At 40.4% G+C, this 27,420-nt stretch overlaps 2 protein-coding genes across 14 annotated transcripts in view; one reads left to right on the forward strand and one right to left on the reverse strand.

Annotated features, from left to right (window-relative positions):
• ATIC (5-aminoimidazole-4-carboxamide ribonucleotide formyltransferase/IMP cyclohydrolase) overlaps window positions 1-2,319 on the forward strand; it is a 30,404-nt gene extending 28,085 nt beyond the window's left edge. Inside the window, exons 15-16 of one of the 2 annotated variants that reach the window (XM_042993771.1) lie at window positions 1,638-1,793; window positions 2,088-2,319. In XM_042993771.1, the coding sequence (XP_042849705.1) occupies window positions 1,638-1,793; window positions 2,088-2,207 (276 nt within the window). In that variant the 3' untranslated portion in view covers window positions 2,208-2,319. The remainder of the gene's footprint in view (window positions 1-1,637; window positions 1,794-2,087) is intronic. The other variant, NM_001290592.1, reaches the window with a different exon arrangement.
• A 12,171-nt stretch (window positions 2,320-14,490) lies between these two features.
• FN1 (fibronectin 1) overlaps window positions 14,491-27,420 on the reverse strand; it is a 69,157-nt gene continuing 56,227 nt past the window's right edge. For 4 of the 12 annotated variants that reach the window (XM_007086099.3, XM_042995285.1, XM_007086097.3 and 1 more), the window contains 8 exons: window positions 26,947-27,036; window positions 25,541-25,647; window positions 24,267-24,405; window positions 21,655-21,819; window positions 19,675-19,800; window positions 19,066-19,172; window positions 15,838-15,945; window positions 14,491-15,245 (listed from right to left, as the gene is read on the reverse strand). In XM_007086099.3, the coding sequence (XP_007086161.1) occupies window positions 15,174-15,245; window positions 15,838-15,945; window positions 19,066-19,172; window positions 19,675-19,800; window positions 21,655-21,819; window positions 24,267-24,405; window positions 25,541-25,647; window positions 26,947-27,036 (914 nt within the window). In that variant the 3' untranslated portion in view covers window positions 14,491-15,173. Of the gene's footprint in view, window positions 15,246-15,837; window positions 15,946-19,065; window positions 19,173-19,674; window positions 19,801-21,654; window positions 21,820-24,266; window positions 24,406-25,540; window positions 26,005-26,946; window positions 27,037-27,420 lie in introns of all 12 variants that reach the window. The other 8 variants (XM_007086096.3, XM_007086094.3, XM_042995283.1 and 5 more) reach the window with 2 other exon arrangements.

Raw genomic sequence — 27,420 nt, forward strand, 5'->3', positions numbered from 1 at the left:
CAGGTATTTTTCTTAAAATTTTACATTGTCTAAAATTGTAATTCTAAACTTTTTACCAATTCTCCATTGTCTGCTGTCTTTAATTTTTTTGTTCATAGTTAATCCCTTTCTGATACCACAGACCTTCCTTGTCTTTTAAAATTATAACCATTGGTTTAGTTTTATAACTTTGTACTTTCCCTGTTGGTTTTGAACTTTTGATGGCAGGGACTATTTTTCACCTATCCTGAGGCTTCTTTCACAGTGCCAACCAAGCATGATGCTTCTGCATGATAGGTGTGTATTCAACATGAAATACAAATTATCTGATAGCGGGTAACCAGTGTCTTCTCCCCCTACACTTTTCTTTTCTTTTTTTCTTTTTTTTAATGTTTGTTTTTGAGAGAGAGAGAAAGAGCGTGAGTGCATGGGGGAGGGGCAGAGAGAGAGGGAGGCACAGAATCGGAAGCAGGCTCCAGGCTCTGAGCTGTCAGCACAGAGCCGCATGTGGGGCTTAAACTCATGAACCGTGAGATAATGACCCAGGCCGAGGTCAGACACTTAACGGACTGAGCCACCCAGGTGCCCCTTTCCCCTACACTTTCTACCAGAGTCATTAACAACAAGCATACGGGTGCATTGAAATGACAACTCGGTGTACCTGGGTAGCTCAGTCGAGCAGACCATGATCTCACCGTTCATGAGTTCGAGCACCACATTGGGCTCGCCGCTGTCAGACTGCCAGTGCAGAGCCCACTTTGGATCCTATGTCCCCTTCCCTGTGCACACCCCCCCCTTGCACTGTGTCAAAAATAAATAAATGTTAAAAATAAATAAATAAGTAAAATTGCAGCTATCAAGTAGCCTGCTAAAGATCTAGAATTTAAATCTATATTTGGACATAGCAAATGTCGATAAATCCTATGTGGAAAGCAAAAGAGAAGTCTGGTAATCGGATACTCGATAGTCTCCTGAGGAGGTGAGTTAACCACATTACGTTGTCCACAAGTTCAGGGACAGGAATCCATGACATCATAAGTGTCACATAAGTGTGTCTTATAATCATAAAGTACTTAAAACATAAGCCTTTCTTTTTTTACTCTAATATTGGTATTATCCTGTTTAATATTACTAGTGAAATCTTGCTCGTAGTTCTGGAAGGATCTTTATATGTACGTGAACAAGAGTTAAAAGTATGTTGTTTTAGCCAACAAATCATCCAAAATGGAAGCACCTTTTTAAAAATGTGAATACCGTGAATCATACCTTGATTTCATCTGTATGACTAACTGTAGACTTGAGGCTGTGTAAATATAGTTCTAGAACATCCATCATCATCTGTTTGCTTGTTTTGATACAGGGATATAAAATAGTAGATTTAATTTTAGGCAGAGATTAAGAAACAAAATATATTTAGAATAAACTGATTTTGAAAGTAAATGGTATAATCTTTATTTGGTACACTTAGAATTACTTTTCTTAATGAAATGTTAAAAGCATCAAAAAAAATCCTGGAGATGTAAATTGGAATGAGCCATTATTTATAATTAAATCCTGGGACAAATGCCCAAGTGCTTTCTGGCATTCTGATTTGCATCAGATAGTATTAAAGATTGTATCCAAAATCTTTCTTTCCCCTCTCCACCCCCTTCTCATAGGATGAAGATTTGGTAAAGTGGAAGGCATTGTTTGAGGAAGTCCCTGAACTGCTAACTGAAGCAGAGAAGAAAGAATGGGTTGACAAACTTAATGAAGTTTCTATCAGCTCTGATGCCTTCTTTCCTTTCAGAGATAACGTAGACAGAGCTAAAAGGGTAAGTGTGGAAATGATGTGCATTTGCACAGAATTGATTATGATGTAAAACCACTTCAGAAACCCTGCTTTTGGTGTTTAAGTTCTGTAAGTTTTATAGCCAAGTTATGGCAGTGTGATCAGGAATATTTAAGTATTTTACTTTTCCATTTGATGTTCTTTTGCTCTTTTGGCCGAGCGAATCGGTCTGTATTGTGAACCCTTGTTAGCTTATGCTTTGTAGAGGAGGATTTTGGTTCTTGAGTGTCTTCACCTGAACTTGTGTCTTGAAAGTCAATGTCTCTTCTCCCCGCAGAGCGGCGTGGCATACATCGCTGCTCCTTCTGGTTCTGCTGCCGACAGAGTTGTGATAGAGGCTTGTGATGAACTGGGAATAATTCTCGCTCATACGAATCTTCGGCTCTTTCATCACTGATTTCGTTGCACAGTATTTTATGGTTTGCTCATGTGTAGGTGAAAAATCGCATGTGACCTTTTGACAGATGCCTTTTTTAAAAAATAAAACATTAAGTCTTAGTTATCTTGGATCCACAGCTTCTGGTTTGTATTTAATTTCTTGAAGTTACAGGCTCTCTAGCATGACAAACATTACCCACAAATACTTGTGTGTAAGAAATACAGGTATATCCCTGCCTCCTGGAACTCAGTTCCTCCCAAAACATTGCCTGCACCAAACATTAAAAATCATCAAGTAAGCCAGAGAAGCCGAGCAGACACTGGCGTTAGATAACATGAGCAGCCTGCAGCCTCACTGCTTTCCTCATAGGGGATTTCACTCATGCAGCCTTTTTTTTAGCCACAGTTCTAAAAAGCTTGGTTTTCTCCTTTCTAAAACAGCACCTTGCAGTGTGGGGCCTAGAACCTTAAAGGGGATAAATAAGTCTTCTGTTGGCCACATATACGAGTAATACTAGCCATACTCTTCCCTTCGTGTTAAATAAAAAGTTACCTGCAGTATCAGCAAGCCCTTCGGGTCCCTTCTGGAGGTCTGTAGAAACATAATCAATGTTTGCTCTTCAAAAGTAGACCCAGCATTCCATGTACAGGCTTACTACTGAAAGTAGAGCACAGTGGGGTGGCAGTGCCTCCCCACATCACAGAATGGTGCCCTTATGTGCCCTGCACAGGTGGCCCTGACTGCTGATATATGTGATACCTGTGGCCAACTAAAACCTTTTGTGATTTTTCATCGTAATGGAGGGGGTCTTCTTTTTCTATGTCTTTAATCTACCTCCTCCCTAAATTGAAAGTTCTGAAACTTTTGTGTTTTTTAAGGTCATCCTTCTAGTCATGCAATGGACTAATTTCCCAGCCCTCATTGAAAGAAGGCTGACTTGGCGTAACCAATAAAATACTCACAAAAATAGTCGACTTCTGGGGCTAGGTCCTGAAAGGCATTGCAACTTCAGCCTTAGTTTCTTGGATTACTTGACCTGGGACTGGCGAACACCATGTTGTGAAGACATTTAGGCAGCCCTCCACGGGGAGAGGAGCTGTTTTGGCAACACTACCTGCCAGCTCTGGGAGCCAGCTGTCTTGGAAGTGGTCCTCCGGCTCCCATCTCAGGCAACATCTGGCCGCAACCTCTTGAGAGACCTGAGACACAAGTGTGCGAAGGAGCTTCTCGTGAATTCTTGGCCCACAGAAACAGAGACATGTTTGCTTAAAGCCACGATGGTTGAGGGTGATTTGTTAGTAATAGGTGGCTAACCTAGGTTTTGGCTTATAAATTAAGTGTGCATTCGATGTCCCCAACTTGAGTGTTCTTTAACTTTACCAAAACTTAGCATCAAGGGTATAATTATCAAAACAGTGGTTGCTGTATTTAACACTGTCTTGCCTATCCATGCTTGCACAAATATTCTTGAGAACGGTACTACAAAATATCCTACTTAGATACACCAATGTGCAAATTCATCAAATTCATTCATTCTGTAATTACTGTTTTACATTTGCAGAAGAGGACTGTGTGAGAGCTGAAATGCCACCCTCCGTTACTTCCCAGATATGGAGGAGCAGTATTTTTTTCTTTTATAATTTATTTTTTATTATTTTTTTAATGTGTTTATTTTTGAGAGAGAGAGAGAGAGCGGGGGAGGGGCAGAGAGAGGGAGATACAGAATCTGAAGGAGGCTCCAGGCTCTGAGCTGTCAGCACAGAGCCCGACGCGGGGCTCAAACTCGAGCTGTGACATCATGACCTGAGCCGAAGTTGGACGCTCAACCGACTGAGCCACCCAGGCGCCCCCAGAAAAGCGATATTTTTAAAGACCCAAAATGCTTTTAAGAGTATTTCTGTTGGGGCGCCTGGGTGGCTCAGTCGGTTAAGCGTCCGACTTCGGCTCAGGTCACGATCTCACGGTCCGTGAGTTCGAGCCCCGCGTCAGGCTCTGGGCTGATGGCTCAGAGCCTGGAGCCTGCTTCCGATTCTGTGTCTCCCTCTCTCTCTGCCCCTCCCCCATTCATGCTCTGTCTCTCTCTGTCTCAAAAATAAATAAAAAAACGTTAAAAAAAAAAAAATTAAAAAAAAAAAAAAAAAAAGAGTATTTCTGTTAAAGAGTAAACTTTTTAAACCAGGTAAGTTTTTATTTTGGACTTCAGGCACACAGAATTAGAATAATCTTTAGCCCATGACAGACTGGTTTATGTACATGGTCTTAATAACATTATAGGACCGTGACTTCATCTCCAGGACAAAATCTAGGATCTGGACAATAACTTAGAATCCAGCCCTTTGGTGTCCCCCTCTTCCCCCACGCTATCCTATCTCCTCCAAGATAACCTCATCCTGAATCCCATGTCAATCTTTACATTTTTATGTAAACTTAAAAATTAGAAATGTTTGCTACCTACCCAAAGATTAGGAAGATTTTCTCTTATGTTTTGCTCTAGACAATTTATAGTTTTTATTATTACAGTTTACATGTAAGATCTGTTTAAATTTTAGTGTGATGATGTATGTGTCAAGTTTCATTTTCTTTCCATACGTTCATCCAGGTGTTTTATCATCATTTGGAAAAACTTCCTGTTGGATTTCCTTGTTTGCTTAGTTAACCATTATTTGCATGGGTCTGTTTCTGGCCTCTGTTCTGTTCCATAGTTATTTGACCTAACACCAGTGTTACGTTATCTTAAAAATTACAGCTTTGTGGTAAATTTTGAAATCAGATAATGGAAGTCCTTTATCATCGTCCTTTTTAAAACTTGTTTTTTGGTTAATCCAGGGCTTTGGCATTTTCCTATACGTTTTAAAATTAACTACTCTATTTCTATAAAGAATCCTGTTGGAGGGTGCCTGGGTGACTCGGTTGAGCGTATGTATGGCTCTTGATTTGGGCTAAGATCATGATCCCAGGGTTGTGGGATCAAGCCCTGTGTCAGGCTGGTGCTGAGCATAGAGCCTGCTTAAGATTCTCTCTCCCTCTTCCCCACTTGAGCTTTCTCTCAGGGGAAAAAAAAATTCTGTTGGCATTTTGATTGGAATGATATTGAATCCATAGATCAATTTGTGGAGAATTGACATGTCCCCTTCTTTCCCTGTGAAGGCTGATCCCCTCTGGTTTCTACCACCTTTTGGTTCCTCTCCAGTGGTTTCAAATATTTTGTAACATTTTTGTTCTATGTTTATAACTATCTGTAGGAGAGTTAGTCTAGTATAGTCTACCCATAAGAGAATCAGAAACGCCAGTGAACATCATAGGAAAATTTTTAGTCACTGCTTCCATTTCTTAAGTTTTTTTTTTTTGTTTGTTTGTTTTTTTAATTTCTAAGTCAGTTCTAGGGGCACTTGGGTGGCTCAGTCAGTTAAGTGTCTGACTTTGGCTCAGGTCATGATCTTGTGGTTTGTGGTTTCGAGGCCTGCATTGGGCTGTATGCAGACATCTCAGAGTCTGGAGCCTGCCTTCAGATTCTGTGTCTCCCTCTTTCTCTGCCCCTCGCCCGTTCACACTGTGTCTCTCTCAAAAGTAAATAAACAAATTTTTAATACATTTGAGTCAACTCTAGAAAGAATATTTTTTTTCTCCTAGGAATTTGACCATTTTGTCTTAAGTTGTCAAGATCGTTGGCACATGGCTATATTGTTTTGAATTTTTAAAGGGTCTTTATTATGGAGGTTTTGGGATGGACACAAATCAGCTAAACTCTGTACCTGTCATCCAAGTGTAACTCATGATCACTAGTTTTATCTGTTTGCCCACTTAACCACTCCTCAACACTGATTATTGTGAAACACAATATAGGTATTTCCTCTGTAAATATTTCAGTTAAAGTGACTCTATAAAATTTTAAAGTATTTTTACTCTTTAAAATATATAATCAATCTATCTGCTGAAGGGGCCAAGAAATAATAATACCCCAGTAGCAAAGAACATGCCTAATGCCGAGTTCTTGGTTTCTGATGCTATCCAATAAAAGGAACCAGGACTCCTTAGAGAAACAGCCAACTCTAAGACTAGGGCAGAAAATATACAAGATGAGATGGATGCCTGGAGCATCTTAGTTTCAGTTAAGGAACTGGTTTAAAAACAAAAATATAATGAGAGTATGTCAAAAGACATGGGAGCCAACGAAAAGAATTCCCAATAGCCAAAGCTGGAATCATTGGAGCAACAAAATAATGTAGTGGTGGATTATAACCCAATCTATGAAATATCTGAGTTCAACGCCGACATAAATGAATGACTAAATATATGAAGAATAAATCCATGGAGAAGAATTTTAAGTAATTTATATGGATACTGCACTTTCAAGGATATGAGCATAACTTTCCACCCCTGAAGTGTGGGCCCTCTGCATAGTGACTTGTCAAGGAGCGTAGCATGGAAAGGAGGGTGAAAGAGTAATTACAGTGGAGAAAGCTGCCCACCACCTTGGCCAGGTGAAGGTTGAACCACTGTGTCACGCTGTTAGTGTATGTATACCTAAAAATGGGAGTGGCACTTTACCTCTCTGGTCTTTCCAAAAACCTGTAACCCCAGTTGAGTCATGAGAGAAACAGACAACTCCCAGCTGAAGGACATTCTACAAAATACCAGTGCTTAACACTCTCAAGATCATCAAAAACAAGGGAAGTCTGAGGACTACTATCTAGAGGAGACTAAAGAGACACAGCCACTAAATGTAATGTCCCCAGGATAGACTGCTTGAACAAAGGACATGAGGTAAAAACTAAAAGTCTGAAGTATGTAGTTTATTATGGGTCAGTGTTGATTCATTCATTGTAACAAATGTACCATAATAATGTAAGATGATAACAAGGAGAAAGTGGGTGTAGGGTATGTGGAAACTCTGTACCATCTTCACAGTTTTTTTCTGTAAATCGAACTACTAGCAAATAAGTTTTTGTTTCTGTTTTTAAGTATATCACCATAATTCAAGTATCGCACTGAAAGACCTAACCACTCTTAATATCAAATACCCAGTAACTGTCCAGATCTTCCACACTGGCTTTTTTTCCCCTTAGTTTGTTGGGAATAAGATCTGAGCCTGAGACACATTGCATTTGGCTGGTACATCTCAAGTTTGTTAGTTGACTGGTTCCTCTCCTTTTTTATTTTTATTTATTTTTTGCAGTCGATTATTGAAGAAGCCCACTTTTTGGTTCCATAGATTTTCTGATATTCTGAATTTTGTTACTGCTTTCATATAATGTCATTTTATTTTATTTGTGCCTCTTTTTTTTTAATCTCTTTTAAAGTGTTAGTTGTAGTTTAATGATTTTTTTTAAACGTTTATTTATTTTTGAGAGAGGGAGACAGAGCGTGAGGCAGAGAGAGAGGGAGACACAGAATCAGAAGCAGGCTCCAGGCTCCGAGCTGTCAGCGCAGAGCCCGATGCGGGGCTTGAACTCACAGACTGTGAGATCATGACCTGAGCCGAGGTCGGGCGCTTAACTGACAGAGCCACCCAGGCGCCCCTGATTTTTTTTTTTTTTTTAAAGTTTGATCTATCAACAGTGGAGAAAGATCGGTTGAAACCTCCCTCTGTGAAGATGAGTTTACGTTACTCCCTGCAGATTTATAGATGTTTGCTTCTTGTATATTTGAAGCTAAAAAAGTGCTTGCATTTTTAAGTTACTATTTTTCATAGTGCTTTTATTATGTACTACAATCCTACTAGCAATTTTTGTCTTAGATAAAATATATAAAGTAAGTTATTTTATCTACTATGAACATAGCTAGACTAGCTCTTTTTCTGGTTTATATATGTCTAATACCACTTTTCATTCTTCTTTGGTGCTCTTACACTATAGGTGCAGATACATCTGGAACCTGTTTTTGTTTTTAATGCACTTTGCCAACCTTTCCTTTTGCTTTCAGCTCATTTGTATTCATGTCAATTATTGATATATTTGGACCCTATTTCTACCATCCAATCTATAAAGTTCAAACCACTTTTTATTCCCTTCCTGTATTACTGCTTTAAACTGATAACTCTATATTTCTCCCCTAATAAGAACTTCTTCCTGCTGAAAGAACATTTCTCCATTCTCATCCCCCAAAACTCCCATGTTAATCCCAGATTTTCAATTCAGGGTTAGAGAGAGACATTTTCTCCTACCTTTTTTTTTTTTTTTAATTTAAAGACAATCTTTCCGAGGTTTCTGTTAACTACTTTGCATACCTCTTGCCATTTCTCCTGCGTTTTCTCTCATGTAGAAATTGTATGCAGTGTTGTGGTCTCTTTAGGGACAAATTCATTTTTAAAAATAAATTGTAACAAATCATGGCTGTGGAAAGTGCATAAAACATCTACAGTTTAAAGAATAATATGTGAACAGGGGTGCTTGGGTGGCTCACTCGGTTAAGCCTCTGCCTTTGGCTCAGGTTGCGATCTCACAGTTGGTGAGTTCCAGCCCCGCATCGGGCTCTGTGCTGACAGTGCCCAGTCTGCTTGGGATTCTCTCTCCCTCTCTCTCTGCCACTTCCCTGCTCACTTGCTGTCTCCCAAAATAAATACACTTAAAAAAAAAAAAAAAAAAAAAAGAACATGTAAAGAAACACTTATGTCACCATCAACCAGGTTAAGGAAAGTAATTTTTGCCAGCAGCCCCCCCCCCCCAAGCCTGTTCTGGATTATTTTCCCATTTTTCCCTCCAGGAAACTACCTTGTGCCTTTTATGATAATCAATAACTTGTTTTGCTTCTCACCAGTTGGGTGATCTTGGGCATGTGGTTTGAACTCTTGCAGTTTGTTTCCTTCCTCACTTGTAAAATAAGGATGGATTTGCTTCTGGAAAGGCTGAGTAGCTCTTGGTTAAAAGTACTTCTGGTTAAAGACACATGAAGCCAGTTTGTCAGGTTCAAGTCACAACACTGCTACTAACAAGCTGAGTGATGTTAGGCTATGCACTCAGCCTTTGCCTCACTTTCTGTCTCTATGCACCTCATAGGGCTGTTACGAGGGGTGGGTGAGACAATGTGTAAGAACACTGAGAATACCACCTGGAACATAATAAATACTGTAAAAAATGCTAGTTACTATTCCTGGTGTTTTTTGTGTATATGGAAGGTGGTGGAGGATGACATTAATGCATGGAACTTGCTTCAAAAGTAGTAAGTGTATATTTGTGGAAGATTTTATTTCAGTTTCCAAATAGGTAGCCAAGAGATGTCTGATTTCCTTCAGCCTTTCATCGACTCTGTTTCCCCACACCTTACTTCTTACCAGTAGGCAAAAAGATATTGCAGAGACTTTCTGTAAGTAAAGAGGCATTTTCTTTTCTTTTTTTAAATTAAAAAAAAATTTTTTTTAGTGTTTATTTAATTTTGAGAGAGACAGAGTGGGAGTGGGGAAGGGGTAGAGAGAGAGGGAGACACAGAATCCGAAGCAGGCTCCAGACTCTGAGCAGTCAGCACAGAGCCCGATGTGGAACTTGAACTCACAGACTGTGAGATCATGACCTGAGCTGAAGTTGGACGCTCAACCAACTGAGCCACTCAGGACCCCTCTTTTTTTTTTTTTTTTTGAAATAAGAGTCACATAACACAAAATTGACCATTTTAACAATTCCAACTTGTATAAATCAGTGATTTTTAAGTGCATATATTCACAAATTTATGTCACCACCACTGCCTAGTTCTAGAACATTGTCATCAACCCAAAACAAAGCCTGTTCCCATTAGCAGTTACTCTATTCCTCCCTTCCCCCTGCCCCTAGTACCCTTTAATCTACTTTCTCTTTTGGTTTGCCTATCCTGGATACTTCATATAATTGGACTCATGATATATAGCCTTTTGTGCCTGACTTCGTTCGCTTAGCGTAATGTTTTCAAGGTTCATGTTGTAGTGTGTATCAGAACTTCACTTCTTTTTACAGTCAAATACTATTCACTTGTACGGACACACCACATTTGTTTATCCATTCATCAGTTGATAAACATTTGGATGGTTTCCACCTTTCGTCTATTAGGAATAATGGTGCCATGAACGTTCGTGTACAGGTTTCGATGTGAACATATGTTTTTGGTTCTCCAGAGTATGTACCTAGGAGTGGAATTGCTGGGTTCTACACAATTCTGGGGTTAACTTTTTGGAGAACCACCAAATTTTCACAGCAGCTGGACCGTTTTACCTTTCCACCAGCAATGGATGAGGGTTTCAGTTTCTGTACCAAAGCTGCATGTTTTTGAGGCAAATATAACTCTTTAGCGCTTGGCTCAGCATCTTACAACTAATGCTGAATTAATTAGATCAGTAGGTTTCATTGTAAAGTCCCGTCCAGCCGTTTGCTGGCAGAGGCAACGTTTCCTTCTGGAACGAAACGGCAGTTTCCAAAGTACTGTAATGCAAGGAGAGAAAAGAGAAGGCCAAGGGAAAATCCTTGGCCTTCACTGCATTATGTGGGAGAGGAGCCTCCTGTGGCAGGCAGCGTGCAGACTTGTGTTCCAGGGCCCCGAGCTGCCTGCCTCCCTCGGCCTCCACGCAGCGCTAATTGTGAGTCTTCGGGGCTCCACACAAGAGCTATTTTAGAGATAAATTTGGCTCCTAAGATTGTTAAAACGCGCATGTCTCTAAAGAGTAAGTAAAAAGGAATTCAAGGAAATGTAAAACATGCTTTAATATCTTCTACCTGACCCTAGTGAAGAATGTTAGAAAAGGAATTTCCATTCTTTGCTTTCAGCTGAAGCACCATTTCTCTTGCTGTTTTATTAGAGTATTTTCTTCCTTTGTGATTTATATAGATTTTTGTTTGCAATTCAAATTAATCTTTTATTTCAGCGAACTTATGGAGTGAGCCAATGTGGCAATGATTATAACTCTCATTTCAAATGTGAGTGCCATATACTCTTTAAAAATAATGTTCTGGGGCACCTGGGTGGCTCAGTCGGTTAAGCGTCCGACTTCAGCTCGGGTCACGGTCTCGCGGTCCGTGAGTTCGAGCCCCGCATTGGGCTCTGGGCTGATTGGGCTCTTGAGAATCTGGAGCCTGCTTCCGATTCTGTGTCTCCCTCTCTCTCTGCCCCTCCCTCGTTCAGGCTCTGTCTCAAAAGTAAATAAACGTTAAAAAAAAAAATTTTTTTTTTTTTTAAATAATGTTCTTAGCCTGAAAAACCCACAGCAGGCAAGGTCATCCTTGTGTTGTTCTCCTTTATCAGCCTTTATGCTTATCTTTAAGTGTTCCTGAACACGAGAAGTCCCAAGAGTGGTCTTTTTTTTTTTTTTTAATGGTTGAAATCTATCTCCTGAAAATGGGATTTTTTAATTGTAGCTTGCCACTTTCCCTACCACAGTAATGGGAATTTACTGAATAGGAAGCAATTTCAGCATTTAAATGTGCTGATGTGATGTTTCTTAATCACTTTAATGAGTTTCATGCAACTAGAAATGGAATAGAATTTTCGATGGAAATATAATTAAATAGAAAAGTCATTTCCTATACTTGTAATTTCCACCTGATCATTTCTTTATTCACTGCCTTAGAAAGTGTGCCTTACAGACTTATAGTGATATTATTATACAGACTAATTTGCATCATTCACTTAGGTCATTAGAGCTGAAAACAATATAAATACACAATAAATTTCATTGCAAATCAAATGCAGCAAGGCAAGGTAAAGCTTCAAACCTATGATTTTTCTTTTTGATTCTGATATATTTGTTAGTTTTACCTGATTTTTTCTTAAATTGGCAATTTCCTGCCTGAATCCAGATTGGTCTTTTTTTTTTTTTTAATGTTTATTTTACTTTTGAGAGAGAGAATAAGACAGAGCGCGAGAGAGTGCATGCACAGTGGGGGAGGGGCAGAGACAGAGGGAGAGAGAATCCCAAGCAGTCTCCACACTGGCAGCAGGGAGCCTGATAACGGGGCTTCAACTCGCTTTCAATGGAACCGTGAGATCATGACCTGAGCCAAAGTTGGATGCTCAACTGACTGAGCTACCCAGGTGCCCCCAGATTGGTCTTTTAATTATGCATTTTCAACCTGGTCTGTTTAAGACAGGTCTCAGGAAGAAGTATCATGAGTCAGTAAAAACTGTTTAAAGAACTTTGGAAATCCTCTTGGTTCTTGTTTTTGAATGATTTTTCTGAGAAATAGTAAAACAAAGTTTTACCATTCTTGCATTGTGATGCCAAAACATAAAAGGCCATTGAAATTTGTTTAATTTGTTCTGATTATTTGAATGTAGTTAACCGGTTCGCTATTGAAACAGTTTAATTTTAAAATTAATGTATTGCTCTTGAGAATCTAGCAGACATTTTGGAAAACGTGGTATTTTTAAATCTTAAATATGGAGCTTGTGGTTTTTTTTTTACATATCAGTGTATAAGTTGTCAAGAGGCTTTGCTGTCCATTTAATCAATACAGTCCAAATGGATTTACCTAAACTCACATTTGGGAAGATAGTTTTAGGTTGCAGATAGTGGTTCGAAGCACATTCTCAACTGATAGCTACTCTTTTGTCATGTTTTAAAATATAAAGACTGTTAAGCAAGATGGAGTCGGGGTGTAGACCTTGACCCACGTGTTACCTGGGCTTCCTCTTCACATATGGAAATGGAGGGACCCGTGTCCATTCTCGTAGGTAGGCCTGCACCTTCAGTGGGACAATCCACTGCACAGTGTGCATAGATTTGTATCGAATCACATGTTCTCTTCAGTGATGAATGATGACAAACGAGAGAGTCACTTAATATCACCATGATCTGTTTCTTCTGTGATTTATCTCCCTTTCTCTTTTTTAAACGTATTCAGAGCTGCTGTCTTGGTCATTACTGGCCTAATAAAGCTGAAAGATTAGGAACGTTAAACAGAAACCCAGGGTTGGCTTCTATGTCCTGCTAAGGAAAACTGATCTGAGCTGCATTCTTTATAAAATTAGACTGTAAAACCTTGTCCCAGTGAGACACTAAATGTCAGGGCATTTTATAAACCATAAATCAATTCAGATGTGAGATGTTTTTTTTTCAACAAATGAACCCTGAGGAAATCTCTTTCTGTATTTAGTCTTAATATTCATTGGCAAGTATTTATTGAAATATTTTCTTCTGTTACTCAACAGTGTATAAAAAATGTTTTCCAAACGCACTTGGGTGGCTGTCGGTTAAGTGTCCAACTCTTGATTTCGGCCCAAGTCATGATCTCCAGTCATGATCTCACGGTTTCTGGAATTGAGCCCCGTGTCAGGCTCTGCGAGGACAGTGTGGAGCCTGCTTGAGATTCTTTCTCCCTCGCTCTCTGCCCCTCCCCCACTCGCGTGTGTGCATGCATGCTCTCTCTCTCTTTCAAATATAAACTTTAAAAAAATGTTTTCCATCTCTTGTATATTATGAATTACTAATTTTTAACTAATTAGAAATCAACTGTTTCCAACACCATTATTTACTGTTTTAGATGGCAGATCTGATCTCAAAGTTTTATTGTTTCCCCAAAGTTAAACTGAAAAGGAGATGTCCTCTGTAGGTCAGGAGTGTGCAAACTCTGTTTCCCGCTCTGCTGGGGCACCTCAAAAGTGTCAGCTGGCAGGAAGCAAGCAGAGCTGAGTTGAGGTTCTCCTATCACAGCATCTCCTTAAGACAGAACTGCTCTAGGATATACTGTTCAAGCAGTTTTAACATCACAGGCCTCCTGGTTTTCCTTTGAACCTCTTTGAATGGGTGTTTATTCAATGAAGGATGGCATGGAGAGGGGAGGGAAGGAAGAATGATAGTTGGAAAAAAACAACTAAAGGTTCTTTCAATCCCACTTCTGAAGAACCAGCTAGCAAGCTAAATAAATATTTGAGTCCACTGAAATCTGGTAAAGCAGAAATATAAAACTAGCTCCATTACTGAAGAGATGAAATGATAAGAATGAATCTGTTTTTGTAGTGACAGATTTAGAAAATTTTGTATGTAAATCGCCAAGGGGGAAGCTGTACACATGATTGGTTTTCCAATGTTTGCTGAATTGAAAAAGAACATTCATTTAAAACAAAAATTTTATTGTTTATTTCTGAGAGAGAGACAGAGCATGAGTGGGGGAGGGGCAGAGAGAGAGAGGGAGACACAGAATCCCAAGCAGGCTCCAGGCTCTGAGCTGTCAGCACAGACCCCAACACGGGGCTCGAACTCATGAGCCATGAGATCATGACCTGAATTGAAATCAGACACTTAACTGACTGAGCCACCCAGGCGCCCCTGAAAAGGAACATCTGTGGGGATTCTTCTTTATCCCAAATTCCTTTATACGACATTCAAGCCATGACAGTCAAGTTGTGGAATGTAAATCTTTTATTAAACAGTTGTCTTTCCACAGTAGTAAAGCTTTGGCACATACAGTATAAAAAATAATCACCAACCATAATTATACCAAATTCCTCTTATCAACTGCATACTAAGTGTCTTCAATACAATTTTTTCCATATAAAAATACTGGGAAAAATTGATAAATAACAGGTAAGAGAAAGATATTTCTAGACCATTACTAGAATCATTTGGAAAAGGTGAATACTGTGGATATTTTAAATACCACAGTTACAAGGACATGCCGTCCCTACAATACTGCAGGCCAGTTAAGTGGAAGCAGAAGTGTTTGGGTAACTTTCCTACTTAAAAATTTGAGAATATCATTTCAATACATTTTGTATGTCGGTTGGTGCCTATGCTTCCCTATTGATCCCAAACCAAATCACAAGTTAGAATCATTTCATTTAAAATACTGAGCGGTATTGAATACTTCGGAGCAGAACAGGCGATGTACTGCTTCCATTTATGAGAAAAGTCTCAAAACACTCCCAGGGTGATGCTTGGAGAAGCTGTGAGTTGAGCTGAAGCTGGAGAAGTCACTCCAGAGCAAAGGGCTTAAGAAAGAAACTCTCTAAGATGGGGTCTGCTAACATCACTCCAGTTTGGATGGACCTTGGCAGAGAATCCATGCTTGTTTCTCTGGATTGAAAATATCACTCTCGGGAATCTTCTCTGTCAGCCTGTACATCTAAAGGCATGAAGCACTCAATTGGGCAGTTGACATTCTGTTAAAACAGAAAAGGAAAGGAAAAAAAAAAGCAGCATTCGGTTAAAATAGAAGAAAAATTTATAAAAAAATCCTGTAAAGTTACAGAAAAAAGGCGGGGAGGATTTTATGACAACCACTTATAGATAGATGATTTTTAGCTTCAAGAACTTATCAATGTACCGGGCAATAGGAAATGTTTAAGAGTTTAATAAGTCTGAACCTAAATTATGTCATAGGGTACACACTCTTATGTGGATCCTGAGAAACTTAACAGAAGACCATGGGGAAGGGGAAGAAAAAAAAAAAAAGAGGGAGGGAGCCAAAGCATAAGAGACTCTTAAAAACTGAGAACAAACCGAAGGTTGATGGGGGGTGGGAGGGAAGGGAGGGTGGGTGATGGGTATTGAGGAGGGCACCTGTTGGGATGAGCACTGGGTATTGTATGGAAACCAATTTGACAATAAATTTCATATTTTAAAAAAAAAGGTGTTTTTTAAAAATTAAGAATATTTGGTTCATTCAGAAGAAAGGTAGCTACAGAAAGAGACTCCCTACTAGGTGTCTAACTGCGTTTAGGGAAGAAACAGTCGAGGTGCAGGTGCACGTACAGTGTTCGTTCTCTGGTGGTATCTCTGCGAGTACTGGTTGTAGTGGCCGGTGGAGCCTTCGTGACCGGGTTCAGCCCCTGGTCTTCGGCAGTTGTCACAGCGCCAGCCCTGAGAGAACACAGGCATGAAGTCAGATGGGGTTTATGATAACCCGGGAGCATCACAATTTAGGTCTTCCACGTTGGCAAAGTATAAGCTATAAGTGGTTAACCACTGAGGGAGCTTAGATGAGGATTTTATGCATTTACAACTTGTAGGATACATTTGGGCTTATTGCTTATATCTTATAATTGCCCCTGTCTACTTATGCTTTTCCTGAAATGTTGTCCCTTCTCTCCCTATTCAAACCCCACCCATCTGCTAAGGGTCATTCCGGTCCCAACTTCCTAAGTAAGCTTTCTGTACTAGAAGACAGAGAGGTTTTCCTAGAATCCTAGAGCTTTTTAAAATGGACTTGCGATCACAGGGACCAACACCCTCATTTTGCCGGTAAGGAAACTCAGGCCCAAAGAGTTACTTGCACAGAGCAAGTGGGAGAACCTCGTACTGAACTGCCGGTGGATTTGGGACTGCCACCCAGCTGCGTGACTCCTGGCCATCTCTATCTGTTGTCACTTCTTCCTCAATTTCCATGCCTAGTGTGCATTGTAGCCTTTCATCTGGCCAGACACGGGATGAGAGATGGGAACAGGATGGAGCGGGGCCACTGAGACTCCTCCCTGAGAGTTTTGCTAGAAATGTTAGGGAACAGGTTCTTTTTCGTTGTTGCTCCTAAGCCTGTAGGTGATAAACATGGAGCTGACAGAGGTCATCTTTTTCACTATCAGCAGGAGTTTCTAGAAAACAAAGCCAATACAAAGGAACAAAGCATATGAGAGAGTGAGAGACTCTGAATGCCACTGCCGCAGCAGCCCTGAAGCTGGTCGATCCTGGACTCTTCAGCTTTGTGAGTCTTTTTTTGCCTAAATCAGCTTGAGTTGAGGTTTCCTCTCATAACCAAAAGAACCTCAAATAATACAATCACTTTCTTCTACTGTCACTTAAATATTCCAGACATATTTCTCCATTAAAAAGTATATTCCCGGGGCGCCTGGATGGCTCAGTAGGTTAGGTATCTGACTCTTGATTTTGGCTCAGGTCATGATTTCGCGGTTTAGGAGTTCGAGCTCCATGTTGGGCTCTGTGCTGGTGGTACAAAGCCTGCTTGGGATTCTCTCTCTCCCTCTCTCTCTGCCTCTCCCCTGCTCTCTCTCAATAAAACTTATAAAAAAAGCATATTCCTCCTAATACCTAATACAGGTAAATACCTACTTACAGAATCACTGAATCTGGCTTTTACACACATAAAAATGTAACAGTTTCTACTGCTGTCTTTAGTGTTTCATTTAGCACTTTCTTTAGAACAGAACAGGTGTCACAAATGAAAGGTTTCATGTGCGTAAATAATGAGGAGATGCTGAAGTGAGACCACAGTCTAAAAATTAACTTTCCATCACACATTTCTATACCAACCACTTACCAGAAATGCCTGAGTTCTATGATCACAGTCTTAGTTTAATGAGAGACAGTGAGCACCTCCACAGGTTCCCTCCATCAGAGGGAGGAGGTCAGAGTACTTTCCATGAGCTCAGGTCCTCAGGTGGGGACAGAGGCAGACACCCGAAGACCCCTTCCTGCCTTTCTAAAAACCATTTTCATCATGTTCCTTTTCTTCTTGGGTACCTACAGTTGGCTAATACCAAAGGCATCAACCAGTGAATCTTACCCTGGGGTGGGGAGTATGCTCTTCATGTATCAGAATGTGAGGAGCTGTTGGAGAGGGTGTGTTTTCATTGAAAATAAAAGGAATGTTATGTTTCATGGCTTGTGAGTTATAAGAACCATTTTATTTTGAAATTTCAAATAATATTAGAGAAAAGCACAGCATTTTCTATCATACTGAGGTAGAGCACAGACTAGAAATGGTTGAGGGGCCCCTGGGTGGCTCAGTTGGTTAAGTGTCTGACTCTTGATTTCGGCTCAGGTCATGACCTCACGGTTCGCGGGTTTGAGCCTGAGTCAGGCTCTGTATTGTCAGCATGAAGCCTGCTTGGGATTCTCTCCCTCTCTGCCCCTCCCCTGCGTGCACACGCACACATGCTCTCTCTCTCAATAAATAAACTTAAAAGGAAATGGTTGAGAAGTTCCAGTTTAAATGATGGACTTCCAAGCCTTTCCATAAGTGGCTTCCCACTTCTTCTCATCTGATTTGTTACCATAAGACGCTCTGCAGACGGGTGGCTCCCTGGACCCCACTTATGCCAGCCCCTTCCCTTCTCAGGTGCTTTACTCTGGTCTCTCTGCTTCCTCCTCTTCCCTCAACCTATTTTAAACAATCTAGTGGCATCTGGGTGGCTCAGTCGGTCAGGTGTCTGACTCTTCATTTTGGCTCAGGTTTTGTGAGTTCGAGCCCCCACGCTGGGCTCTATGCACTGACCACATGGAGCTTGCTTGGGATTCTCCCTCTCTCCCTCTTTCTCTGCCTCTCCCCACTCGCACGCTCTGTCTCTCTCAAAATAAATAAATAAACTTAAAAAAAAAACAAAAAATGAAACGTTCTAAACCCCAGCCAGTTCATGTTTCTCATTCCATGGAAACTTTCTTGCTGATTCCAGCCTACCTAGAAAGTATTCGTCAGACTCACTAAGAAACTTAATCACCTTGACTTTCAGTGTATGCTAATTTAATGTTTCCAAATATATCATGAAAAGCCAGGACCATTTCTCCTTCCCTCTGTCCCATATTCCTGAAGCACAGTGCTAGACCAACAGCAGGGATCTATTACTGGATTGAGAGAGGATACAAGAAAGTGGTAATTTCTTAGGTCCAGGATGTTATTCAGAATATTTAATAGCAATGCCACGGGGACACCTACCTATCAGAATGGATCTAGAGGCCCAGTGCTGTGCAGCATTTAACACTTTAATTTAAGATGAAGAATTGAGACAGCCCGAGAATAGTAGGTGTGAGAAGAAGGGCTGGGGCTGCCACGGAGGGGAGAGCTGGGAAGGGGTGTAGAGGGGCCTAACGTTGGCAGCTATGTGCCAACAGGAAATGAGGTATTTCTACTTTCATAACTGGCACTACCACACCTTTGTGTACAGCATACACACAGGAAGCTGACCTCTTAATCCCCAGTGCAGGAGCCCCCTCTTTGTCTTATTTAAATTAGAGGGAGGCTGGCCTTACCCGTTGGCCTCCGAAGCATGTGCAGGAGCAAATGGCACCAAGATATTCCTTCTGCCACTGTTCTCCTACATGGTATGTCTTCCCATCATCATAGCACGTTGCCTCATCTGCGTGGAGACACAAGTCAGAAGCTCATGTAAAATTGAGAATAAAACAGACCTCACCTTCCTAAAGAGGGTGGGTTCTGTTTCTCTCCAAAATTTGCATCATCACAGCCAAAATCCTACATGTTTGTGAAAACCATTGTTAGGAGAGGTACTGCTGTATAGATCTTAGGGCAGCACTTCCAGAAACTAAATCTGATAAACTGGATAAGGTTCGTATTTTAAAAGTTGGATCTAAAGAACCATAAAGCTTTCTTGTAGTATTTCACTGCAGCTTATGGTCAAAATACTGAGGAAAAGTGCTCATGTGCCCTGTAATAACATTAAATCATGGCTCATTTTTGAAGCTTGTCTCCACTTTCCCAAATCAAAAGATTAACAAACCCACTGCTCACTCCTCAAGGAGACCTAAAGTCTCCAATCATTTCTGTGAATGAGAGCTGCAGCTCAGTAATAAAAGTGGGAGTGCTTAATAAGCCACTAAAAATGATGTGTGGCAACGTACGAGGATCACACTTGAATTCTCCTTTTCCATTTCCAAGACAGGTGCAGCTCATCATCTGGCCATTCTCCCCCTGACGATCCCACTTCTCTCCAATCTTGTAGTTCACGCCATTGTCATGGCACCATTCTGCAGGGTGGGGAAAGTCAGAGGCAGAGAGTTACCAGGGTGTTCTGACTCGCAAGACAGTGCGTGAGCTGGGACACGTCACAGGATTTTAAACGCCAGGCAACCTGGAAGGAGTGGCAAGAAAAGTTGAAAGTCATGATCTCCATGACAAACCAGTTTTGGGTTGGATTTTAAAATATTATCTTTACAGTTTCGCATTTTCTAGGATATTTTAAGACGCGATGTATTCCGCCAAAATCATGTCATAAGAATTGTCAGTGACCTTCATTTGCATTCTCACTCTTAAGGTTTAAAATTACTGGAAACCAAAGTAGGATTTAAATAGTCTTTGGGGAATGGATCATAGATGAAAAGTCACTTTTTGGATTTGCAGAGAACCTGGATACAAAGTAGTTCTATTAACCAAAAAACAAAGCTCAGCTGGTTTCCACGAGTCACAGCCTGTTTCTTGTAAACGGAAAGGGTAAACGAATAGGCCTGTGTGTCAAAACAAAACAAAAACAAACAAAATGATAGATCACTGGTTATTATCCCTACAAACAAGGCTGCTTCTGAGGAGCATCTAAAAGTCACAGTGCTGTATCTTTACTACACATAAAAGATGTCTTTAATCTCCAAAACAAAACGCACCTCAGAAGTGTGTATAACAGTATACCAGTTCTTCCCTTTTATCAAGTCGGTCACTCCTTACTTTGGCAATTACGACACATAAGCAAAGGACATGTGAGTTGGGCCAAAGCATCACATAAATCCTTATAGCTCCGCTCCCACAGTTGCGCCTAAGTACTTAGCTTGGTAATAAATATACAAACTTAAAATAGTTCAGTTTCAGAAATGAAGAGCCACCTAAATGATGCCAAATGCTAAAACTTCCAACTCCTACTGAACGGCATAGGGCACACCTGCTCCATCTTTCCATTTTCAGATGGTCAAGCACACCAGCCTGCATTGAAAAAATTAGTTGTCTTCATATGTTAGTCTGAATTAAACCACTTCACATTTTAGTCTGAAAATCTCTTAAAAATCTATTATGTTGGATTTCCCCAAATACAACTTCTGGATATGTCTTGTAGGAGGCTCATTTATAAGCCATAATGGTTAACACCTATAAAAAGAAACCAATTGTCCATAACAATCACATCCCCTAAAAAAAAAACAACGCAGAAATGAGAGTTTTATAAATTCTAATGTTAAATCTCAAAGCATAATAAGTTATTTCTAGGATCATTTTAACTGAAAGTATAATTAAAAATATTACAATCTTTTTACAGTTTGAAACTCAAATATATTTCAAATGAAGTCGATTCTTAATTATGTAGAGATGAGTATCTGTTCTCTCTACATTACGTGGCAAGATTCAAGCTACCTGATGTGTGTACATGGATGTGTGATATGAGGGTGTGTATGCATGAGAGTGTGTATATATTATGATATGTGTATGATTGGTGTGTGTTGAAAGAGAGCATGAGCATAAATGTTCACCTCTGAGCTTACTCAACTTTAAAGATTAAAAAAGATTTGGGATTCCTTCATGTCTCTGCTATTCTTCATCAGACTTGGCTCCAGAGAATTTGACTTTATTATCTTAACAGAAAATTTTTGTAAAAAAATCACATTATCATCACAAATATATTCTTAATTAATAGTCATATTGCCCCATAACCCTGGAAATGAGGCAAGAGTTAACAAGTAAAATTTCCCATCATTTTTTATGATGCAAAATGTTACTTTGAGGCCAGCAGTCTCCCCTCATTTGCTTCATGTTTGGAAGAGCCCTTGTCTGCCAAACATGCTTGCTTGGCACACTGTGCTAACGCCTGGAACCGGAGGAGATGGACAAAGCAAGCTACTCACTAGATGAGTCACATCTGAAATGCCCACTGCCAAAGCCCAAGCACTGGCACGAGAGCTTAAAGCCAGATTCAGACAGCCGCTCCCACTCCTCTCCGACGGCATGATGGGAAACCGTGTAGGGGTCGAAGCACGAGTCACCTGTAGGTTGGTTTAGGCCTTGGTCGACTACATGAAGAAAAGGAGGAAAAAGAAAAAGAAAAGACATCTTATTGGTGGTTTTGGAGCATAAAGAGAAAACCGAATTACGGTTATAATGACTTAGTCTAAACCAGAAATCCCAGCAGCATTAAGAAACATGTCTCTGTTCTACCCAATGCATCAGCTGCTCTAACAGTGCTTAGATGCTGCCAGTGAACACTTGCCCAAGCACCTTAAAAGGAGCCCACATTTCATTTTTGCCATCACTTCTAAAAAATCCTCATTTCTGGCAAAACATGGAACACATCTCAAGGCATTTTAAGCTAGTTCAGAACCTGAGCGGGACGCAGAGGCTGGACTGTCTCTCCAGGAGTATCTGAGGGACCTTACGCTAGTTACTTTGCATTTCTCTGTCTTACTTCCCTCACCTGCAACACGGGGATACTAATAAAAATATATCTACCTGCTCAGGATCTTGTGAAGGTGGATATTATAGCATGAATTCAAAGCACTGGTCCATTGCTAACACTTAGAAAGTGCTCAACAAGTAAAAAATATTAGAGAGCATCTTTTGCTTTTGCTTTTTATTTATTTATTTTAATGTTTATTTATTTTTGAGAGAGAGAGTGAGTGAGCAGGTGAGGGGCAGAGAGAGAGGGAGACACAGAATCTGAAGCAAGCTCCAGGCTCTGAGCTGTCAGCACAGAGCCCGATGCGAGGATTGAACTCACAAACCGTGAGATCATGACCTGAGCTGAAGTCAGATGCCTAACTGACTGAGCCACCCAGGTGCTCCTGAGAGCATCTTTTGCTTTTAATGCAAAAGTCTCAGCCATTCTTATATACCATTAGAATGCAATATTCACTTTTATTATTGCAGCTTTTGCTTTGCATAACCGTGCAAAAATAGTGCAAAAATCCTAGGTTCTGTACATTATTATCATAATAGTAGGACTGCTTTACTTTAGCAATAAAATCAACTGTTTCAAATAAGAGAAAGCAAGGGATATGAACGACTCAGGAATGAGTAATGAGGTCTCTTCATGTTGCCTCAGATCTTGGTCTTTATGTTTTGAGAAAACTTAAAGTAATCTGTGCAAACAAAGCATGCTTCCAATGATTTTCTAAAAATTAAATAAACTAACTTCGGTGACTTTGAATCCCACCGGGTCTATTTCTTTTTATAGTGCAAACATCAAAATCTCAAAAGCAATAGATATTTCAAGTGGCTAATAGTTTAAAAGGCATCACCCTGGAAGAAACTAGAGTTTGAGAGCAACTAAGAAGTCTGACATGTCTAAAAGCCAGGAGAACCTGGCTAGAATGCAGAATACTGCTGCTGGGGATACTGGGTTGGAAAGAGAAATGAAAGGAAACTGAAGTGTTACTAGGGATTTCGGTAACCCTCCTAAAAATAGCCAGGAGTTAAAATTCCACCTGACTTAAGTTATGGAGATGGAATCTTAAAGAAAAAAAAATGATGTGGAAAAGCACAAAGACCTCTGTGCTTTTGAAAATTCCTTTCATGTGGCTCCCCACTAGTAAAACCATGCAAGGCAGAAGGCATGCATTACCATGGATACATAACACAACAAGCACAAAATGATCCCCCCACCAAATAGTCAAGTGCTTAAATTCACAGACATTTATACACGTAAAGTAGCATGGTCATCTGTGTACTACACATTCGGCAGCTGACCCTGGAATAAAGCCCCTCCCTTGACAGGGATAGAATTTAGCACTCCCTGCTGATGTGGGATACAGAACCCTCTGGTGGGAAGATGGAAGGTTCATGGTTTCGATTATTCCCTATCTCATGTTCCTTGGTGAATCTTCAGCTGATGCAGGTTGAAAAGCAGGTGATACACTACTGGCTTAAAAGGACTTTGCAAGTGCTGCAAAGAGGAGTCGGTGACCGTTTAACCTCTATTTCAGCTTTGGGCCTATATAATCAGAAAAAGAAACTGAAATAACACTGGACTAAGGGAGCTCCTTGAACAGAAGGGGGCTATGTTGGCAGCATTTTACATGAGGAACAAAAACCAGCAGTCGCTAATGTCTGCAGATAAGGAATTTCCTTTACAGGTAATCAGTTCCAGTACTTAAAAATCCCTGAAGAGGCAGCAACATGGTGAGATGCAGAGGGCCTGGGAAAAGAGATCAGGAGACTTGTGCCCTGTATCAATTCAGATACTCACTGGCAGGTAGTCAAAATGTTGGACTAAATAATATTTGAGGTCCCTTCCAGGTCTATTATCATACACTGTTTGAAACTATTTGTAGATGCATTTTACAAAGATACTTGGATATCATGAGGGAAAAATCATTGCATTTAAAGTTGCTCATTTACTTAATGGCATTACCTCCCAAAGTTAAAAGACAACAGCGACAAAGGAACATTCAGTCAAGAGAAAAAGGGTCTCTGGGGTAGTCCAGAGGGGAGCCTGTGCCTGAGTAACCAGGCATGCACGTACCAGAGTTGCCCACGGTAACGACCTCCTCCCGAACCTTGTGCCTCTTGTGGTCTTTCAGTGCCTCCACTATGATGTTGTAGGTGGCCCCTCTGGTGAGGCCTGTCAGGGTGGCACTGGCCGAAGTTCCAGGAACTCGGAACTGCAATTATCGGCACATCCAAAGTGACGGAAAGAGCGTTATAGTGAGGAATTCATGTGACTTGCCCTATTCCCTTATCAGTAACCCGCGCTACGTAAATAAAGCAAACAAGGAAGGACAGTGGGAAGGTCTCAAACCAGCCGTAGAGAGAAATGGAACTTGGGGGAGAGGCCATCTTTTTTATTTGACCTGCCAAAAATCTACCCTCTGTGCTCCCTAGTTATCAGGAGCCCTCAGTAACTTAATAGCCAGTCTCCTCTTCGTCCTGCTGTAATCGCAGGTCTGTGTAAGCCCACTGGAAACCCTCACCACCCCATTTCACATAAAATGTGGACACTGTGCCACGAGCGAGATCTGTTCATCCTATGCAAGGTGGCATGTGACCCCCAGATGGGGGCCTTAAAGCATTTTGGCAAATCCTCAAACTCATGTTTCTAAGCTCATGAAACTTTCACGGTGTGGTCAGTTTCTTTTGTTTTTGTTTTTGTTTTTTAACTCTTCCACTTTCTAAAAATAAGAACACAATAAAAATTGATACCAGCAAGACAAAGAACAAAAGTTTTAGAGAATCCATCGCTTGTAACAGCTGATATGCACGGCTTCACTTAAGTTCCTTCTCCTTAGACATATTGTAGATAATGGGATTCTTCATGGACAAACTATAAGGTGGCTATTTATTTATTTATAAAGATTTCATTTTTAAGTAACGTGTACACTCTACGTGAGGCTCGAACTCACGACCCCGAGATCAAGAGTCGCATACTGTTCCAACTGAGCCAGCCAGGTGTCCCAAGGATGGCATTTTAGCCCTTCTTGCACAAATGTAAGTTCAGGCAGGATATTGATCTGTCTTTTCTCAGATAACTTTTTGTCCATATTACTAAGGAGTCCCAAATGTGTGAGAATAATAGAAGTTATTTTATTTTCTCTACTAAACAAAAGTTAATGATACTTTTTGGCACATCCCCCAAAGTAAGGCATCCTGAGATTTTAAAAAGAAGAATCAGGGCTTACGCATGTCACCTTTCTAAAAGGTACTAGAAATAGAGCCACTTTATAGTTGAGCTCTGGTCACTTCAGTTACCTAGCTTACTTATTTCCAGGCAACTCAGAAGTAAAGAGGAAAAGCAATTACCTGTAAAGGTTCTTCATCAATGCCAACGGGATGACATGAAATGATATACTCAGAGCTTTCTTGGAATGGGGTCCAAGAGATGGTTGTCTGAGAGAGAGCTTCTTGTCCTGTAGAGGCATTTGGATTGAGTCCCAGAACGTGAGGGTAGAGGTGATGGTCTACGTCTCCCCTGGGGACATGACCAACTTGGATCTCCTCATTTACATTCGGCGGATATGGTCTTGGCCTATGCCTTACAGGGGTGGCCGTTGTGGGCGGTGTGGTGCGCCTAAAACCATGCTCCTCAAAGATCATTTGTTGCCCAACACTGGGCTGCTGACCAGAAGTGCCAGGAAGCTGAATACCGTTTCCAGTGTCATACCCAGGGTTGATGAAAGGGGTCTTTTGAACTGTGGAGGGAACATCCAAGATCTCTGGTCCGTGAAGATTGGGGTGTGGAAGGGTTACCAGTTGGGGAAGCTCATCTAGCCGAGAGAGGTTAGAGCCAAAAAAGCAAAGCGTGTTAAGCTCCCAAAAGTAGCAGCAGTAGTCGTTATCAATTCAGGCAACAATGACTCTTTATCAATCTGATCAAAGCCCTTAGAAAATTAGCAGTTCTTAAATCACAAAACACTTTTTCCAAAAAGAAATCTTTATGATTTTTCTCAAAGGTTTCTTTATAGTTTAGAATGAAAAAGCGTTCGTATGAGTTTATCATACACATAAAGCTTTGAACCGCTGAGCCCCATAGAAGCTGCTTCTGCTCAAATTAAGCCTAATGGAACTGAAATGTGCAGCCTTTTTTCTTCTTTTTTTCATTTGAGAATCATGTTATAAGGACTAGAGTCCAGACTAATTATTTCAGCATCTGAAGTATGAGAATTCCAGAGGTCTGACTCAACAGTTTTTCATGAATTGAAATGATAAAAATACATACATGTTTATTTCTAAAACTCTCCTATCAGCATAAATATTAGCATTTTCTTCAAATTAAACTGAAATTGGAATCATAAAGTTGAAAAAACTATTTAGCTCAAGTTTCAGAAACCAAATAATAAATAAAGACAAATAGGAGGGATTATTCTCCCTACTTTTTTGTTTTTTGTTTGTTTCACATTAACTTCAACAGAAGGTATAAAAGAAGAGCAGTAATAGCAACCTGCTTTTTACATTTTAATAACTGGCTTACATTTTTGAAAAGTGAATAGAAGGCTTTATATTGACTGGCTAAGAAAAAAAAAAACTGAATGTTGCCGATTATGTTAGGTTATTCATGATATCAAAGAGCACAATATACATGCTGAGCTGTTTAAGAAACAATTTCCAGGAGAAAGGTATCAAAACCTCGAGAACCTTTTCACGGCAGAATTTATCACTTATAATTAGTTTTGTCTTGATTATCTTCCTACCCAGAAGGTGCCCTTTACCTGTCTTTTTCCTTCCAATCAGAGGCTCACTCTTCTGGTTGTTCTTGAGGGCAATGACTTGGATGGTATACTCGGTCCCTGGTTCCAGACCTGATGGAAGGACAGATCATCACATTAAAGTCTGTATGCTCAGCTAGTCAAATGGAAGTTGATGCTACTGGGGAGCAAGCATCCTCTCTCTAGCTGGCCTTTGGCCTCCTGAAAAGTAAAACAGATTTCACCTTTTTCCTGCAAAACCCAAATACTCCACATAGGATGACCACTTGGCAAATTAATAATTTTCCTACCAAATCCGACACCTGAGTAAACATGTTTATGCTAGTTTTTTGTGGGTATTCCTTTAACACATGGTCTTATTTGCCCTTTTGAATTCAAGAAAGTCTATCAGCATCATAAACCACTGGTGGAATACACATTTGGGGGAGATCACTGCAGATTGTATACATGAATCTACTTAGGCCTAATAACCAGATG

The sequence above is a fragment of the Panthera tigris genome, chromosome C1, assembly GCF_018350195.1.
Source record: "Panthera tigris isolate Pti1 chromosome C1, P.tigris_Pti1_mat1.1, whole genome shotgun sequence".
Lineage (NCBI taxonomy): Eukaryota > Metazoa > Chordata > Mammalia > Carnivora > Felidae > Panthera > Panthera tigris.